The sequence below is a fragment of the Lindgomyces ingoldianus genome (assembly GCF_010093535.1).
Source record: "Lindgomyces ingoldianus strain ATCC 200398 unplaced genomic scaffold BDR25scaffold_1, whole genome shotgun sequence".
In the NCBI taxonomy this organism is placed as follows: domain Eukaryota; kingdom Fungi; phylum Ascomycota; class Dothideomycetes; order Pleosporales; family Lindgomycetaceae; genus Lindgomyces; species Lindgomyces ingoldianus.
In genome coordinates this window covers 2,128,802-2,143,436 of record NW_022985162.1, presented here as the reverse complement: position 1 = coordinate 2,143,436, position 14,635 = coordinate 2,128,802, and the positions used below count along the sequence as shown (strand labels likewise).

General features: G+C 50.3%; 6 protein-coding genes across 6 annotated transcripts; 4 read left to right on the top strand and 2 right to left on the bottom strand.

The window, feature by feature from the left end:
• Positions 1 to 119: 119 nt before the first annotated feature.
• Positions 120 to 3,035, top strand: BDR25DRAFT_250573 (VID27-domain-containing protein). Its single transcript, XM_033686074.1, has 3 exons — positions 120 to 254; positions 321 to 1,897; positions 1,951 to 3,035. The coding sequence occupies exons 1-3, from the start codon at positions 236 to 238 to the stop codon at positions 2,773 to 2,775; spliced, it is 2,421 nt and encodes an 806-aa protein (XP_033554889.1). The 5' UTR covers positions 120 to 235; the 3' UTR covers positions 2,776 to 3,035.
• An 832-nt stretch (positions 3,036 to 3,867) lies between these two features.
• BDR25DRAFT_348331 (uncharacterized protein) lies at positions 3,868 to 6,464 on the bottom strand (the record flags this gene model as incomplete). Its single annotated transcript, XM_033694398.1, has 15 exons — positions 3,868 to 4,060; positions 4,094 to 4,136; positions 4,194 to 4,357; positions 4,388 to 4,470; positions 4,504 to 4,583; positions 4,616 to 4,861; positions 4,890 to 5,071; positions 5,100 to 5,250; positions 5,309 to 5,553; positions 5,609 to 5,818; positions 5,856 to 6,099; positions 6,125 to 6,173; positions 6,206 to 6,250; positions 6,285 to 6,329; positions 6,381 to 6,464. The coding sequence occupies 15 exons, from the start codon at positions 6,462 to 6,464 to the stop codon at positions 3,868 to 3,870; spliced, it is 2,064 nt and encodes a 687-aa protein (XP_033554888.1).
• On the top strand, positions 6,440 to 8,998 carry BDR25DRAFT_275737 (amino acid transporter). The gene is made up of 9 exons (XM_033687510.1): positions 6,440 to 6,774; positions 6,828 to 7,002; positions 7,049 to 7,274; positions 7,330 to 7,445; positions 7,499 to 7,628; positions 7,679 to 7,726; positions 7,788 to 8,102; positions 8,155 to 8,556; positions 8,615 to 8,998. The coding sequence occupies exons 1-9, from the start codon at positions 6,583 to 6,585 to the stop codon at positions 8,703 to 8,705; spliced, it is 1,695 nt and encodes a 564-aa protein (XP_033554887.1). The 5' UTR covers positions 6,440 to 6,582; the 3' UTR covers positions 8,706 to 8,998.
• Positions 8,999 to 10,161: 1,163 nt separating this feature from the next.
• BDR25DRAFT_348329 (uncharacterized protein) lies at positions 10,162 to 11,059 on the bottom strand (the record flags this gene model as incomplete). Its single annotated transcript, XM_033694397.1, has 5 exons — positions 10,162 to 10,404; positions 10,428 to 10,453; positions 10,537 to 10,662; positions 10,721 to 10,973; positions 11,021 to 11,059. 5 exons carry the CDS (start codon positions 11,057 to 11,059, stop codon positions 10,162 to 10,164), a joined length of 687 nt encoding a protein of 228 aa, XP_033554886.1.
• A 173-nt stretch (positions 11,060 to 11,232) lies between these two features.
• On the top strand, positions 11,233 to 12,987 carry BDR25DRAFT_348328 (uncharacterized protein; the record flags this gene model as incomplete). The annotated part of the gene is made up of 10 exons (XM_033694396.1): positions 11,233 to 11,410; positions 11,469 to 11,723; positions 11,776 to 11,861; positions 11,893 to 11,969; positions 12,023 to 12,142; positions 12,183 to 12,345; positions 12,375 to 12,472; positions 12,562 to 12,615; positions 12,705 to 12,733; positions 12,794 to 12,987. The coding sequence occupies 10 exons, from the start codon at positions 11,233 to 11,235 to the stop codon at positions 12,985 to 12,987; spliced, it is 1,254 nt and encodes a 417-aa protein (XP_033554885.1).
• Positions 12,988 to 13,042: 55 nt separating this feature from the next.
• On the top strand, positions 13,043 to 14,203 carry BDR25DRAFT_348327 (uncharacterized protein; the record flags this gene model as incomplete). Its single annotated transcript, XM_033694395.1, has 9 exons — positions 13,043 to 13,060; positions 13,099 to 13,198; positions 13,224 to 13,269; positions 13,308 to 13,397; positions 13,434 to 13,452; positions 13,479 to 13,504; positions 13,578 to 13,798; positions 13,833 to 13,948; positions 13,988 to 14,203. The coding sequence occupies 9 exons, from the start codon at positions 13,043 to 13,045 to the stop codon at positions 14,201 to 14,203; spliced, it is 852 nt and encodes a 283-aa protein (XP_033554884.1).
• Between the last annotated feature and the right edge of the window lie 432 nt (positions 14,204 to 14,635).

The window sequence follows — 14,635 nt, the reverse complement described above, 5'->3', positions numbered from 1 at the left end:
ATGTGGTGCAAGGCTGCAGTCACGTGGCAATTTCGAGCTCTGCACAGCAACGAGATCGGCAAGATTAAGCGAGAACATGATGCAACCCTCGAGTTTGGCGTGCCATCACCACAACGGTTTGCTGCCTTGGCCATTCACCCTATAGAAGGCCCACGCGTGACGTGCTAAGCTTAAGTAAAGCGTGAGATCAGCCTTTCTCAAACCCCTTCGCGTCGCACAACGTCCGCCTGCCACCATGTTTATGCTCCGCAACTGTTTGTCTGCCCCTCCCCCACCCCCACCCTCCCCATAAAGAGCATGCTAAATATTTTTTGTCCCAGTCAGCAAACTAGTCTTCGGTGATAGCTCCAAGGAATCCATCGTCGAAATCTCCCAGGGCCAGCTCTATCTCGTCCGCCCACTCTCTCCCAAAGGCTATTCAGAGCTTATCTTCAAGGACGCGGCGGCGACAATCCGGCGGACGGGGCAAGAGTTCCAATACCAGCTGGTCGTGCAGAGGGCATACGAAGAGGGCGAAGAAGAGCTGCTTGCAGAGGAAGCTGGTGAAGACGGTGGCGTAGAAGCCCTCGGCGGAGAAAAGGACGAAAAGACGTTCCTTCTCGACGAGAGCTTGCAGTTCCGCACCGACATTCGTCAGACCGGCGAGAAGGTATTCGCGTGGCGAGACCTCAGTGGCGACGAGGGAGACTTGTGGGAGTTCGTTTCTGACCCCTCGGTCAAGGCAGAAACTGCTACGCTTTTCGAACGCGTCGCGCTCCAGTGTCAGTACGAGCGGAAGTTCAGAATCAGCCACGAGAACGCCACCGACGAAGACCTCGAACACCTCGCATACTTTGAGGAGCCTATTCCAGACGCGAGTCCCATTGCCAGCCCCGTCAGGTCACCGACGATAGCTCCAGCGCCCGATATTACAGAGCTATTTCCGAATACAACAAAGGAAGGCATGACGACACGCGTAGCAGGAAAGGGCAAGGTTCCCCCACAGGTGGAGGACCCGACTTCTGCCCCGCCATCTGTTGAGCAACCAGCAACATTGGGAACTTTGGCAGAGTCTATTGCGGAGCTGCATCTCTTCGACTTCCCCTCGGGCACCTTTGTCCAACAGGATGCTCAGGTTCGTGCTACCGTCACAGAGATCGGAAACTGGGAGTATTGGCTGCATATCACTGGCGCTGAGCGGGAATGGCTAGGCCAACCTATCGTCGACGACATCAACCCCGTGTTCAACTTCGAGTTCAAGTCCTTCATCTTCAACCACTATCTGGATGATGGATCTGCCTACTCATGGCTTCTTCGGTTCGAGGACCAAGAGGACCTGGAGCATTTCCAAAACGGTCTCATGCAAGCACTCTGGGAGCACCTGAACAAGACGAAGTGGGGCAAGGTCAAGGACACCGATCGGGAGTATGTGCTGGAAGCATTCCAGGATCTCACCATGGAGGATGCACCTGATTACGAAGAAGAGGACGAGGACGAGGATGAAGAGGAAGAGGATTACGAGAGTGCAGATGATGGACAGAGAAGCGAGCACTACGACGAGGACGAATCTGATGAGGATACCGAGACTCAGAACAAAGAAGGAGGTGTCAACTCCCAACTTGCTGTCGGCTACAAGCACGACAGGTCTTTTGTCGTCCGAGGGAACAAGATCGGGGTTTTCAAGCACACTCCAGACAACCAGCTGCAATTCTCGACTACCATCTCGAACGTCAAGACACCAAAGGGTAAACTGTTCAGTCCAACTAAGGTCATGCTTCATGCGGAAGATGCCAATATGATCCTTCAGAACGCCGACAATCCGAATGCTCTGTACCGGATGGACTTGGAAACTGGCAAAGTGGTTGACGAGTGGAAGGTTCACGATGATATCCCCGTTAAGATCTTCGCGCCAGAAAACGTAAGTTACGCACCGTCTCCTTCATGGCTTAAAGTTTACTAATAACATGCTAGAAATTTGCACAAATGACTAGCGAACAAACCTTCCTGGGTCTGTCAGGCAATGCCCTCTACCGCGTCGACCCTCGCTTGGCTGGAAACAAACTCGTCGATAATCAGCTCAAGCAGTATGCCACCAAGAACGCCTTCTCCGCAGCAGCCACCACCGGGAAGGGTCACATCGCCGTCGCCTCCGAGAAAGGGGACATCCGGCTCTTCGACCGCCTTGGAATCAACGCCAAAACCCTCATTCCCGCCCTCGGAGATCCCATCATCGGCATGGATGTTTCAGCAGATGGCAGATGGGTACTCGGCACGACACGAACCTACCTCCTTCTCATCGACGCTCTACAAAAAGGTGGCAAGAACGACGGTAAACTCGGCTTCGAGAAAGCCTTCGCAAAAGACGACAAGCCGCAACCGCGCCGTCTTGCCCTGACACCTAGCCACGTCGCGCAATTCCAACATGAGACCAAAGCCCCGATATCCTTCACACCGGCTCGTTTCAACATCGGTATGGATGACACAGAAACCACCATCATCACGGCTACAGGTCCGTTCATCGTGACGTGGAGCTTGAAGAAGGTGCTTGCGAATCGTAGGGATCCGTATAGTATCAAGCGGTACTCTGAGGAAGTCAAGGCAGATAATTTCAAGTTCGGGTCTGATAAGAATCTCATCGTTGCACTGCCGAATGAGGTTGATATGGTAGCTAAGCGCGCGCTGCAAAGGCCGACGCGCGAGAGTATTGCGACGCCGGTGAGGGTGGGTGCGGGAAGGAGGAGTGGGGCTAGAGGGAGCTACTTGGGGAGGAGTGATATTGTTAATAGTCCTTATTAGGGAAGGGGAGATTCGCTCGGCGTGCGTTTATGTCGAAGGCAAGTAGAGGGTTTCATGACGCTTCTACGATGGCGGGTTAGAGGTTAGGGATTATGGGCTCTATAGTGATGGATAGGGTTGGTAGGGTTGGGGTTTCTTTGGGTATTGTTCATAGGGTTTGCGTTCGACAGACACGGCTGATTGCCCCCCCCTTTTTTTTTGGAGATGATCGTGTGGTTAGTTTTCTGTCAATGGATACCAGGGGATATTGGGTACTTTTGAGCTTGGAACTTGCTGTGAATATGTCGATTGACGACTGATCCTACTAGTGATCTTACTAGAAGTGATCACACGTGTCTGTATGTGGGAGGACTTGTTTGGCCAGCGACATGCTGAGATGCGTGTAGAGCAAGGCAAGGATTCACATCCTTTGATTGCGAAGTGCTGTTTGGTCGCCTTACTTCACACCGTGGTGACACGGCAGATGGATGTTGTGGGGAGGATGTTCGAGAATGCAGTGCCGTAAATTACCCGATCACTGCCTCTCTCCTATGGTGATGCAGCACAACACAACATAGAGATATTGTGAATCGTGATTGAGAAGATAAATTGTCTTACGAGGCGCGCTGTTGCACACTAGATGCGTGCGGAGGTGTGATGTGCTATGAAGAGATACCTCTGCTCTGTCTGGCCCTACGTTACCTTGGGCTGCTTTGCCGCACAGTTGCACAAAGAACCTTAGAATGCGCGCATGCATTGCAGGATGATGTCTGGAGGATGTCGGCCATTGAGTAGGATAGGATGGGATTCTCTTTCCTGACATGTGTGTGTCATGTGCGGCTGAACAACAGACACATGGAGATTCGGGTGGACATGTCAGAAAGTGTAGAATCTGCCTATATTCACACCGATCAATGCAGGTGTGTTGCTTTCGAGACGTGGGAAGAGGAGGGGAAAGGTAGGGTAAACCTGTTTGTCTTGATGATTGCGGCAGGACCGGACCTATGGTGAGCGGTGGAAGAAAGCAGGAAGGGGTGGAATGATGAGGCATGAGAAAGAAACTGGGTTGGGCATAATTGCTGTTGGATAACCTTGATTGGCATGTGGATTTCACTATGGGATTCTTATTTTGACGGTTGGGATATTTAATTCTCGTGCGCATCTGCTAGGAAAAAAGCAGGAGTCGTGAGTGGATGGGAGTGTGGAAGAGAGTGTTGCGGTGAGAGGACAGAAGACGTTAGAGCATTGGGGGGGTGTGGTTGAAGAATGACCTCCGAAGGAGTTGATTGGTGGAGGGCTGGTAGGGCTGATGTACAACGGCACGGAATAAGCAGGCGACCTGTTCGTTCCTTCGGCGGTTTTTAAGAAGAAGCGTCTGTCCGCTGTGTGGAGTCAGGTTTTAGGGCGAGGGAGTCATGGCGAAACAACCGTCGGGTGACAACCGTGGAGCTGGGAATATTTTGGGTTTAATTGAGCTGCACTGGACGCGTAGTAGGTTTCGTCGTGATGGATGGACTGATGGATGTTGGCCTGATGATACGGGTGTGGATCAGCTCGGAAGAGTTTCCGACGAGCACGGGTGGGGGAAATCCTGGAAGGGAGACTTCAGGCCATCGTGGGATCGAAGGTTGACCCTGGCGGATATAGAGAACTCGGCCAAAAGTCTCTTCGATTACCTTTCAATGGGGATTTCATCAAGAATTTGGGGAATACGAGCTAAAACGTGGTGTAAGAACTCGCCCGTGGGACTGGAGCGCATCCAAAGCAATTAGACCAAACAAACATGATGCAGTCTTCATGCCGTGTTACGGAAGGAAGAACTCCACAGGCTAACGAAAGTGCCCTCTAGCAGCAGCATCACCATGCAGCTCCAGCAGATGCTTTTCAACTGCCCCATTGGTAATCTGTAGGTCCTCGGTTTCTAGCGCAGTCGTCCTTCGCTTGCCTTGACATCCGCCGGGTATTTTTGTTATTACAATGACGGAAGAAACCTTCAAACCGGACCTTGCTACGACAGGGGTCCCACGGCTTCTTCCAAATGGCAACGGCTGTGGATTGCCGGCCGTTCTGTCTTCTCCTAAAAGCGAGATCGCGAGCTGAAGTTGAACTGATTACCTAAATAGGATGCTTTAGACGGATGGAGTGAATAGCCGCAAGTTGGTAACACTGTCCACCGCTCTTTGCAAATCTGCTAACCACGATCATTGCTCGCCCCCGGATCATGAAGAGCCGAAGGAAGGTTTGGTTTCTTTGGCCTTGGATGTGTCTCGGCTCAAGTGCTGAAGGGCAGTCATCTGAACTCCTTGCATATATGCTGCTAGGTTGGCGCTCGGAGTGGCTCTGACCGCACCAGATTGCGACTGGACGAAGAGTTGTTCATAAGGACATGTACCGGTACATGGGCTCGGAGGACGGGAGTCTTGTCCTCATTCTGACGTGGCACTGGCGAACGAGCCCAAGGGAACGGTGAGAAAAAGAAAGAACGACAAATGACCTCTGGGAGGAAATCACGACGGCTCTAAAAGGTAGCATTGGTCGTTGGGGCTTGCGGCACGGCCGCGTGCACCCGTCCGCTTGATGAGCCTTGCATGTGCGGCGGCAGATTTTGTGCGACGAGGCCGACTTGCAGGCTCGCTTCCAAGGTTGTCCTCTAATATCACCATGCCCACTCGCCGCGGGATATGGCGATAAGCTGATGGTATATCGTAACCATCTGGGTTGCGGTGCTTGGGGGTACACTGGGGTACACCGGGCTGGATCCAGATATCTTCACCTCGGCCTGCTTCGGCAGCATGGCCACTGATGACCTCTGCAAAGGCCAATTGGAGGCACGCTGGCACACCGCTAGAAAGACGATGTACGGTAGCAAGGGGGAGGCTTCTTATTCGCTTCCAAAGCACCACACGTCGACCGCATCTGAGTCGTGTTGCTCGATGCCATCACGCAAAGGGATCCATGAATGAGATTTGCATGCGTCATTACTCCGTATCCGTACTTGAACTCAAGCAACGCAACGCGGGCTGGTCGGCGTTTCAGGTCCTGCTGCGTCTCGGCATTGGGCTCGCTGCGCGCTAGAAACAACGAAGGGTGATTTCGCGAACACGCTGCTTTTATATTTGGAGAGTGGTGCTTGGATCAAGGGAGCCGACTCGCTGTCCCTGGGCATGGCGACCCGCCAGTCTGGCTCGCCCAGCGGCTTTTGGAGCATGGCAACGTGCCTCAACCGATCCTTGACTCTCCCTGTCAAGTTGTCACCTCCCCCCCCAACCACCAGTCCCGTCCTGCAAATGACAAGTACCGGTCTAGTAGGACCACGCATCTCCTCGAGATCGCTGTGCCGTTCACCTTCCGTCCCGACCGCACGCCCGACGCACCAAGTCTGCATTCCTCTGGAAACTCACACCTAGCCAAGCCTCATCCTTTCCCCCCCCCCCACATTGCCCCCCTTCACTCCTTCAGCCCGCCAGTACGATCCCGGGCACGTGTCAATAATGGCCTAGAGGTTACGCCCTAGCAGGTCCCCGTCTGACTGGGAGAAGGTAAGTTGGGTGTTCATTAATTACGTGCTGCTGGGCCTGGGCAGGGCACCAATCAGCCAGATATAATAATAAAAACTATCCACCTACTGTCTTTCCCCTCTTGCTGTCGATCAACCCTTCCCATACCTCTTCCTCTTCGAGCAAGACTTCATCCTCATCAATATTGTTCATCATTCTTATTCTTTCCCGTGCCGTGCCGTGCCCTGCTGCTTCTACTTCTTCTTGGTCCTCCTTTCATCCCTTCTTCATCTTTCCTCCATTTGCCAATGTCCACTCATTAATAGTGACTATGGATCTCAGTTCAGATTCAAAGAAGGTGTCAATATCCGGTCCGGAACCGGCGAACAGCGATACAATATTCCCAGTTGCATCAAACGGATCAAAAGCAGCAGAGGTTTCCTCTCATCCACACAATCAGCGCGCAATGGCAACGATAGCGGATGATGACGACCGCTTGCTTGTGCGCATTGGTTACACGCCCGTAAGTAATAACTTTGAATTGTGTTCAATTGAGCATTAGTTGAGAAACGTCAGGTATTACAACGTCACTTCTCAAGATGGTCGACCGTATCATACGCCATCTCAATTCTTGGAGTGCTCGGGTCAGTTCCAGCGACTTTTGGTAGTCCGATGGCCGCTGGAGGACCTGCCACTGCAGTGTGGGCATGGTTCATTGGCAGTATCATGGCATACTGTATAGCAAGTTCAGGTAATTTGCTCTAGCGCGCTCCAGATTGCATTGCTAATTGTCTCAGTTGCTGAACTGGTATCTGCATATCCAACAGCCGGAGGAATGTATTACGTTACAAAACATGTTGTTCCTCCAGAGCATGTCGCAGCATGGGCGTGGATTATTGGGTGGTGCAATTTCTTGGGTCAGGCTGCGGGCGTTGCGAGTCTTGCCTACACAATTTCTCAGATGATCCTCGCCACAGCTGTGATGCACTCCTCTTTTGCAGAAGGAGAGCCTTCATTCGTACCGTATGAACTACTGGCGTTTTCTCTGACTTCTGGCCCTGCTAATTGGATATATCAGAACCGCTTTACAGACCGTTTTACTCGCTATCCTTATCCTATGCCTCTTCGGAAGCATATGTTCCTTTCCCACAAATTGGCTCCACCGAATTATTCTCTGGTTTGCTCCCATCAACAGTGAGTGCTGAGTGACTAACATATCTGACTTCGTGACTAACGGCTGCAAAAAGTCATTGCATCCATATGTATCTGTATCGCTCTCCTGATCCTCACTCCGAACAAACAAAGCGCTACATGGGTATTCACTACCGTCACCGATGGTTCCGGTTGGGGTAGCAAGGGTTTCTCATTCCTCCTTGGGTTCGTATTCTCATTCTTCACGTAAGAAATGGCATGCCTGACATAAGTAGCTTCCTTTCTGTAGCTTGGACGATGACGGACTATGATGGTACCACTCAGTAAGTCGGTCCATGTCTATGTATAGCTTTGCAGGGCGGCAAATCTAACGAGGTCGCACAGCATGTCAGAAGAAACCCACGATGCTGCAATTCGAGGCCCGGTTGCAATTCGAATGGCCATTCTCGTCTCTGGAGTAGTAGGCTGGATGCTAACAGTCACCTTCTGCTTTTGCATGTCAGACCCCGAGGCAATCATGGCAACTCCTACTGGACTTCCCGTGGCACAAATATTTTTCAACGCTGGTGGTAAAACTGGAGGATCGGTCATGTGGTTTTTTGTTATCCTAGTCCAGTTCTTCACCGGATGCTCTGCAATGCTGGCAAATGCTAGGATGGCTTGGGCATTCGCCCGTGATGCCGCTTTCCCTTTCTCAGAGTGAGTTGCGGACACATTTCCTTACCAGGAGCTTGGCGCTGAATGCATGCAGATTCTGGAGCAAAGTCAACTCCATCACGAACACACCGGTCAATGCCGTCTGGCTTGTCGTCATCTTCTGTAGTTGTCTCGATCTTATCGGGATCGGTAGCACGCTCACCATCATTGCAATTTTTAACATCACGGCGCCGGCGCTCGACATTAGCTACGTTGCGGTCATTATTGCACACCGCTGGTACGAGGGTAATGTCAAATTTCATCCAGGGCCATTTACAATGGGGAAATGGAGTAAACCGATCAACGCTATTGCAGTTACCTGGGTTTGCTTTATTAGCGTAGTGCTGTTCTTCCCGCCGACGAAGCCGGTTACAGCTACCAACATGAACTACGCGATTTGTGTAGCAGGCTTCATCGGATTGTTCAGCATGATGTGGTGGTATGCTGGAGCAAGGAAGTAAGTATCCCTGACCAAGATACACCCAAAATGACCTGCTAACGAACGGCCTATCCAGAACGTACAGTGGTCCACGTACAAATGACACAATCGACATGCTTCCCCCTGAAGACCCAGAAGCTATCCTGAGCGACTATGATCTCCCGTAGCGGCGAATTCTACATCTGCTACGAATCTCACTTGCAGTCGCAGAGCGGCAATGCATCGGCATCCGCCCTCGGCGGACTTTTACGAATCAGATCCTTCCACGGAGTTCAGACTTGGATGACTTACTTAAGCGGCGCAATCACGAGTTCTGGCGCAAGCCACCACGGGGCCTTTCATGCTTTTTCCTCTTTCTCGGGTAAGGTAAAGATCGGAGTGGGAGTACATAGAAAGGGATTTATCAGCGGGAAGCGCGTGCAGCGCCAATTGGGAAAATGATTGATACCTATAGAATTAGAGATACCCAGGCGGGCAAGCTGCAGATAGGTTGAGAATGCTTTTCATTTTTTTTATTTTTCCTGTCTACTGGTTCCTCAGTGCGAAATCTGCAAGCTTCAGCAGTCAAATCCTTCCGGCATGTCACGCATCACCTTGGAGATACCCACAGCTCTGCCAGCATCCTTTCAATACGGTCATGATCCCTGGTCGAAGCTCGTCCATCTCACTGATGGTTTTTGTGCGTCTCGGGCAAGAAGAAATTTCGATCACGACTACGATCCTTGTAAACGGAGTACCTTCTTCAGCGACGGATTCTTCTCGGATTACCCCGTTCCAAAGTACGACACATTGCCAGCAGCGCCCGCATGATGATAGGGTACTTTGGGACACGGCATAAACTCTATTTGACTGCGTTTCCCCACGGCGGACCAACTCGTCAGATCAGGCACATGCCCAACCCACTGGGAAATCACTCATCTATCTTCTCACCCTGTCACGGCTTTAGCTAAGTCCTACTTTGTTAGCCTCACAGACGCTGCACCTAACTATTTAACTCTCCACCCTCGATCCGCCGACGGCAGCCACCGCAGGCCACTCCAAGGTGCCGGTTCGACACCTTCTCGATCCCTCCACGACGCTTGACAATCTTGGACGTCCTCTTCTGCTCGGACACACGTCTCCCGCTCTAGCAAGCCGACGAGAGCCTTTATGCTTGCTTCTCCATGCATATGATCATCGTACCATTCAGTGTCTCCAGAATTTCGGTTTTCTCGTACTCGTACCCATCTACATGGATCCACCGGGCTCTACCGGGCAAGTCTTTGCCAGTAGCAGGCGCGTCCCTTGAAGGCTTGATGCCTCCACCCAGCGGCCCGAGCCGATGATCCGATACATCGCGCAGAATGCTTTGCTGCGTTTCACATCTCACTCTAGAAATTCTATCGCTGAAGTTACCTGGAATAGTAAGGCCTTCGATACAAGAGCTGAATGGTCAAACCTGCTCCCTCGATGGACCTTCATAAGCAAGGATACTGTTAGCTGTTATTAACCACGATAGATGAGTCTACCCCTTCGGTCCGAATTCCTACCACACCTTCTAAGGACTCCATGCATTCGGCCAATGGCATGGCATTGGTGAAGGAACCCCCCATTCACTAGGAGTGCGGGCAAACATCCTAATGGTCATCCACCATCGCTATTCTCGCTAATGCAAAGCTGTCCCGAAGCAGGACAGCGCCGAGGTTCTTCATGCCTTGGGGAAACCTTCTCAACCCCTAATCCTACCAGAGACCATGGGCTTGATACCTGCTCTAATATGACCGTGTTGCGACCCTCTCCATCGGAACCGCTCTCAATGTGCCTTGTATCATCTAGCTTGTCTACTCCATTCATTCCAACTCCCAAAATAGAAGGGATCGAATTCACCTAAACGACAGCAGTCCCAATACTTTCAATTTCAATATAAACCAGACAACTGCAATCACCAGATACCCCTACTAAACTAGACTTCTATAACCAGATGTTCTAATATTAAATCAAAAGGTTATGCCTATCAACGTATCAAAGTCACCGCTGAATGCGCGAGGCCAATGATCACCAAGAGTATCTTCTGTAAGGCTTTGAAAGAAATCGTAACGACGCGATGGAATAGATTCAAGCTAACACAAAAATTCATTCCATATTCTGCCACCATCATGATCCCATCCATTTAATGAGTAGATGCACGAGCCGCGAAAGTCACGTCGATACCTCCTACCACGAAAACCTTCTTCGAGGCCCCGTTTCTGCTTTTTGTGCTTGTGGGAGACTTCGATAGCAGCTGCCGCAGCTTGGGAAGGCGGTGGAGTGGTAGCACGATGCGCATTGTAGCCGTCGTTATCATGGTGGTTCGGACAAAGGTCTTGGTGTTCGGCCACTAAATGAGGTTTCAAGACACAATCAGACATACCGTTCACACGTTCCCTAATTGTGGTGAAAGGCTCAGCATATGAGATCTACTCTCTTGTGTTCCATAATATGTGCTGGCTTGTTGTAATCAGACTCGTCCTGCTCGGCGAGTCCGACCAGCTGCGATGAACATGGTCGAGAGAATTACTACCTCTACTGTTTGTTAGACATGTGAATGTATAGGCTGCTGACATGTTCATACACCTAGAGGGACCTTATATAGAGTGGAGATTCAGATTCTCCTAGCCTCTGAAAGAATCTAGCAGGCCTCTAACGGGAACTCTGCTGTTCCATACCATTGGCAAGATGGCCGTTGTGGCATTTAGAGTATTACAATGGCCCTTCCGCCACAGGCATATTTTGTTATGTGCAACCTACAACATAGTGGATCAGTATCTGCTATACACCACTGATTGTAGTGACGTTCAGAGCTCGAACGGAATGATGACACCTCAACGGCTTTCGTCCCTTGAAATCAAAGTTGGTGAGATCCCTCGATGACAGTTCGAACATGCCTAGCTAGTGCTCTTCCTCACTCGCAGTCAACAGCAAGAATGCGAAAGGTTCTGAGGAAGGCAAAGGGCGGGGATTCGTCGAACTTGAGGCTGGCATTGTAGCGGCGTGCATGATAATGAACGCTACTGAATATACCCTTGCATCTCTCCTTTGCTGGCCTCGATGTCGTATTCAGCTTCTCCCCGAATACTTCCTGATGCCAGCCTGGCCTCTGTATATCATTCACATATGCCCGCGAAATGATCGTAGCACCTACGAGAAGGAACTAAAAGGCACAATATGTCAACATATTTTGCTACTTACTCCCTCCCTCAAAGATTCGATATTGTTTAGCGATATCAACGCCATCATCTGAAATGTCTCGAGCCCTGCTGAAGAGATCTACGTCTGCTTCTCGAAATCATCGTATTCGAGTCGAGGTCATATCCATGCGCGACCACGATGATTAAGCTCACGTTCTATATCACCTACTCCGATAGGAGCCGGTGGAGTAATTCCAAAATGAACGAGGCACGCTCGTACCTGATGTGAAGAGATTTAATTTATTATCGTACTAGTATTCCTTCAAAGGAGAACGAAGCAATGCCAGGCATGGACAAGCTCAAGCCCGATGTCGTCTTGAGATGGCCATGGTGACAATAGCAGTTTGTGATGGATTTGACGTGGTCTCTGAATTGGGTGAAAGTCTAGGAAAATTTTGGTGTAGGGGGAGAAAAACAGCTGGGCGGACGACGCTGCAGGCTCAAAATGGTGGGAGAGGCGGTTTGGACCTGGAGAAATAACGCTGTTCCCTTTGAACTCACCGCTGCAATCTCAGTTCGGCATGGCCACCCGCCTCCAATGAAAGCGCAAAACAAGCTATTGTTGTGTCTTCTGGCTGCACTTCCATATCTGCAGGAGGAGGTCAACAATCTTTACTGTCCGATACGTAGATCACTTGTATTCTCCATCTTCCCACCTCCATCCTTCATCTCTCGATTTCAGCCTGCCGTCTAATTGCGGAGCAAACCATGGTGGTGGCACATCAAATGTCCTACTTATACTCAAAATATAACATTTCACTCTCCAAGAGCAGCAAGCCGAAACGAAATGAAGCCTAGATTAGCACCACACAGCTAGCGAAACGTCTCTCTTGATTCTGAGAACGATTCTGTTGTACCTTGACTGGGTTCTGTGAAGACTGCATTAATTCCATCCTCAAAATACCCAGGTCTTTAAGCTATTTTTAACCTAATAATTCGTCGACCTTGTTTATCAACGAGGTCGCTACTCGGCAAGTACCAGGAAATGAGTAATGCCCCTAAGCTTACCCTCTCCTGAGGACCCTTTGCCGATCAAGACACGTTCTGAGGGGTCCCGAACTCTCACACCCAACCTACGTCGCACAAAAAGAAGAAATTGATGAGCGTGGATGAAATGTCACATACCTGGTTCGGAGTTCTGACATGGTCCGGATGGACAAATTCGTGTCAGCGACCCTTCCAAGAAATAGATTCCGCTGTACGTACCCTACGAATTCGTCGAACTGAGTCTATTGACCCCTAGCCTGGGTGGTGTTTATTTTCATGCCCTTAAACAGGCAGATATTCTAGAATGCGCAATGAATACCCTCCACCTAGTCCCCCTCTGCAAGAGCTTAGCACTCGAGGCATTCAGTTTTCTTCGGCAGATCTTCCTACAACTGAAGTTACGGGATTGAGACAAAGATATCTAGTCGACCGATCCTCCCTGGTAGATGGGGAGAAAACATTGACGAGTACGTGTAGTCTAGCCGCACATAGCCCTTAGGACACGTTGGCCTCCGCTCGGCTTGCCCAACATAACTTGGTCAACAAATGTTGCCTGGCAATGCAATGAATGCGAAGTCAAACACTTGATCCTATGTGGGTGGCTTCGCGTCCTTTGGACTGGCGCAAACATTACCACGGAAGAGGGATGGCGAGGCTACATCAAGCGTAAGGGTACCTACAGATACTGAAGTCATTAAGTAGCTGGAGGTTCCTTTTGAAGGTGGATTAATTTCCGAGGACAGGTAGGTCATTGTGCTCCCGCATATTAGTGCGTGAAGTATAGCATGTCATAATGTAGAGTATAACTATGATATAATTTAGCTGTTAATCCTCCTGCTGGAATAGGGGGAGCGTCAACAATATCCAAATTCTGTTCTTAGTGGCCTCTCTGTTATGTTTCACTTTCGACGCAGGTGATGCTGCTGAGCGTGCTGAGGCGAATAGCCACATGTTCCCATATCTCTTCGAAGAGTACCCAGGAGTTGAAGATATTAATGCGCGGGCCCCAAAATTGGGAATAGACGACTCGATATCCTCACAGGACGATGGAGGCCGTTTCACTGCCAGTAAGGCAGTGATTCATGGGGATGTTTCTGGGAGCTCAAAGCCTTGCGAATGGCTTCCAGAGAGCATATGATCCAAGTCCTTCAAGCTCTCTTTACATATGGTTCATTTTGAGCGTGAATGAAACTTCAGACTCCCCTTCTCTACAACAGGTTCTAGCTATAATTAGCCTCCACTTAGGGAGACGGCAGGCCAGTCTTCGGCATGCGGCCGAGGAATTTCTCGTATGCCCACCGCTACTTCGCTTCCACCTAGAATTCGCATTAGCGACCGCAATATCGGGCGAGGAACCCTACCACCATGTGGACAGACAGTTATACAAGCTCGCATGCTTACCAAATTCCTGGCATTTCTCCGATACTGGTTATGAACGCGCCATAATACTGGGCCGTCCGAACTATTGTTGAGGTCCACTGAAGGCTAACCACCAAAGAAATATAAAACTCTCCTCTTCAGGTCCTGTTTAACATTTCCACCCTCTTCGAAGAGTTCACTAGTTCGAAAACAGAGCGCACTATTTCTGCAAGTCTCGTTCAATCCCTAGGTCTCTAAAATCTATATGAGACACCTGATGGGACTCAAAAATGGGATCATGTAACCTTGAATGTCTCTTTCGAGTCCCTTGGGGTCTAAAGTTCTCGAGGCAATTAAGCCATATGATTGGGAGGTACTAGAAGGTCGGTATAATTGCTGCAATGGTTTGGCGGGGCCGAAAGAGAAATTCGACTGAAAGACTCATGAGGTTCACACATAACGGTATGATGGTTTATGGCTGCATTGTTTGGTTGGGAAGAGGAACTTGAATGTCCTATTCACCTCACTTATTGGGTAATGGGTAA

Coding starts and splice junctions, on each gene's coding strand:
- BDR25DRAFT_275737 (XM_033687510.1), top strand. CDS start 6,583: ATGGATCTCAGTTCAGATTCAAAGAAGGTGTCAATATCCGGTCCGGAA. Junction 7,003..7,048: donor ATACTGTATAGCAAGTTCAG/GTAATTTGCTCT, acceptor TAATTGTCTCAG/TTGCTGAACTGGTATCTGCA. Junction 7,629..7,678: donor GGTTTCTCATTCCTCCTTGG/GTTCGTATTCTC, acceptor TGACATAAGTAG/CTTCCTTTCTGTAGCTTGGA.
- BDR25DRAFT_250573 (XM_033686074.1), top strand. Junction 1,898..1,950: donor AGATCTTCGCGCCAGAAAAC/GTAAGTTACGCA, acceptor ATAACATGCTAG/AAATTTGCACAAATGACTAG.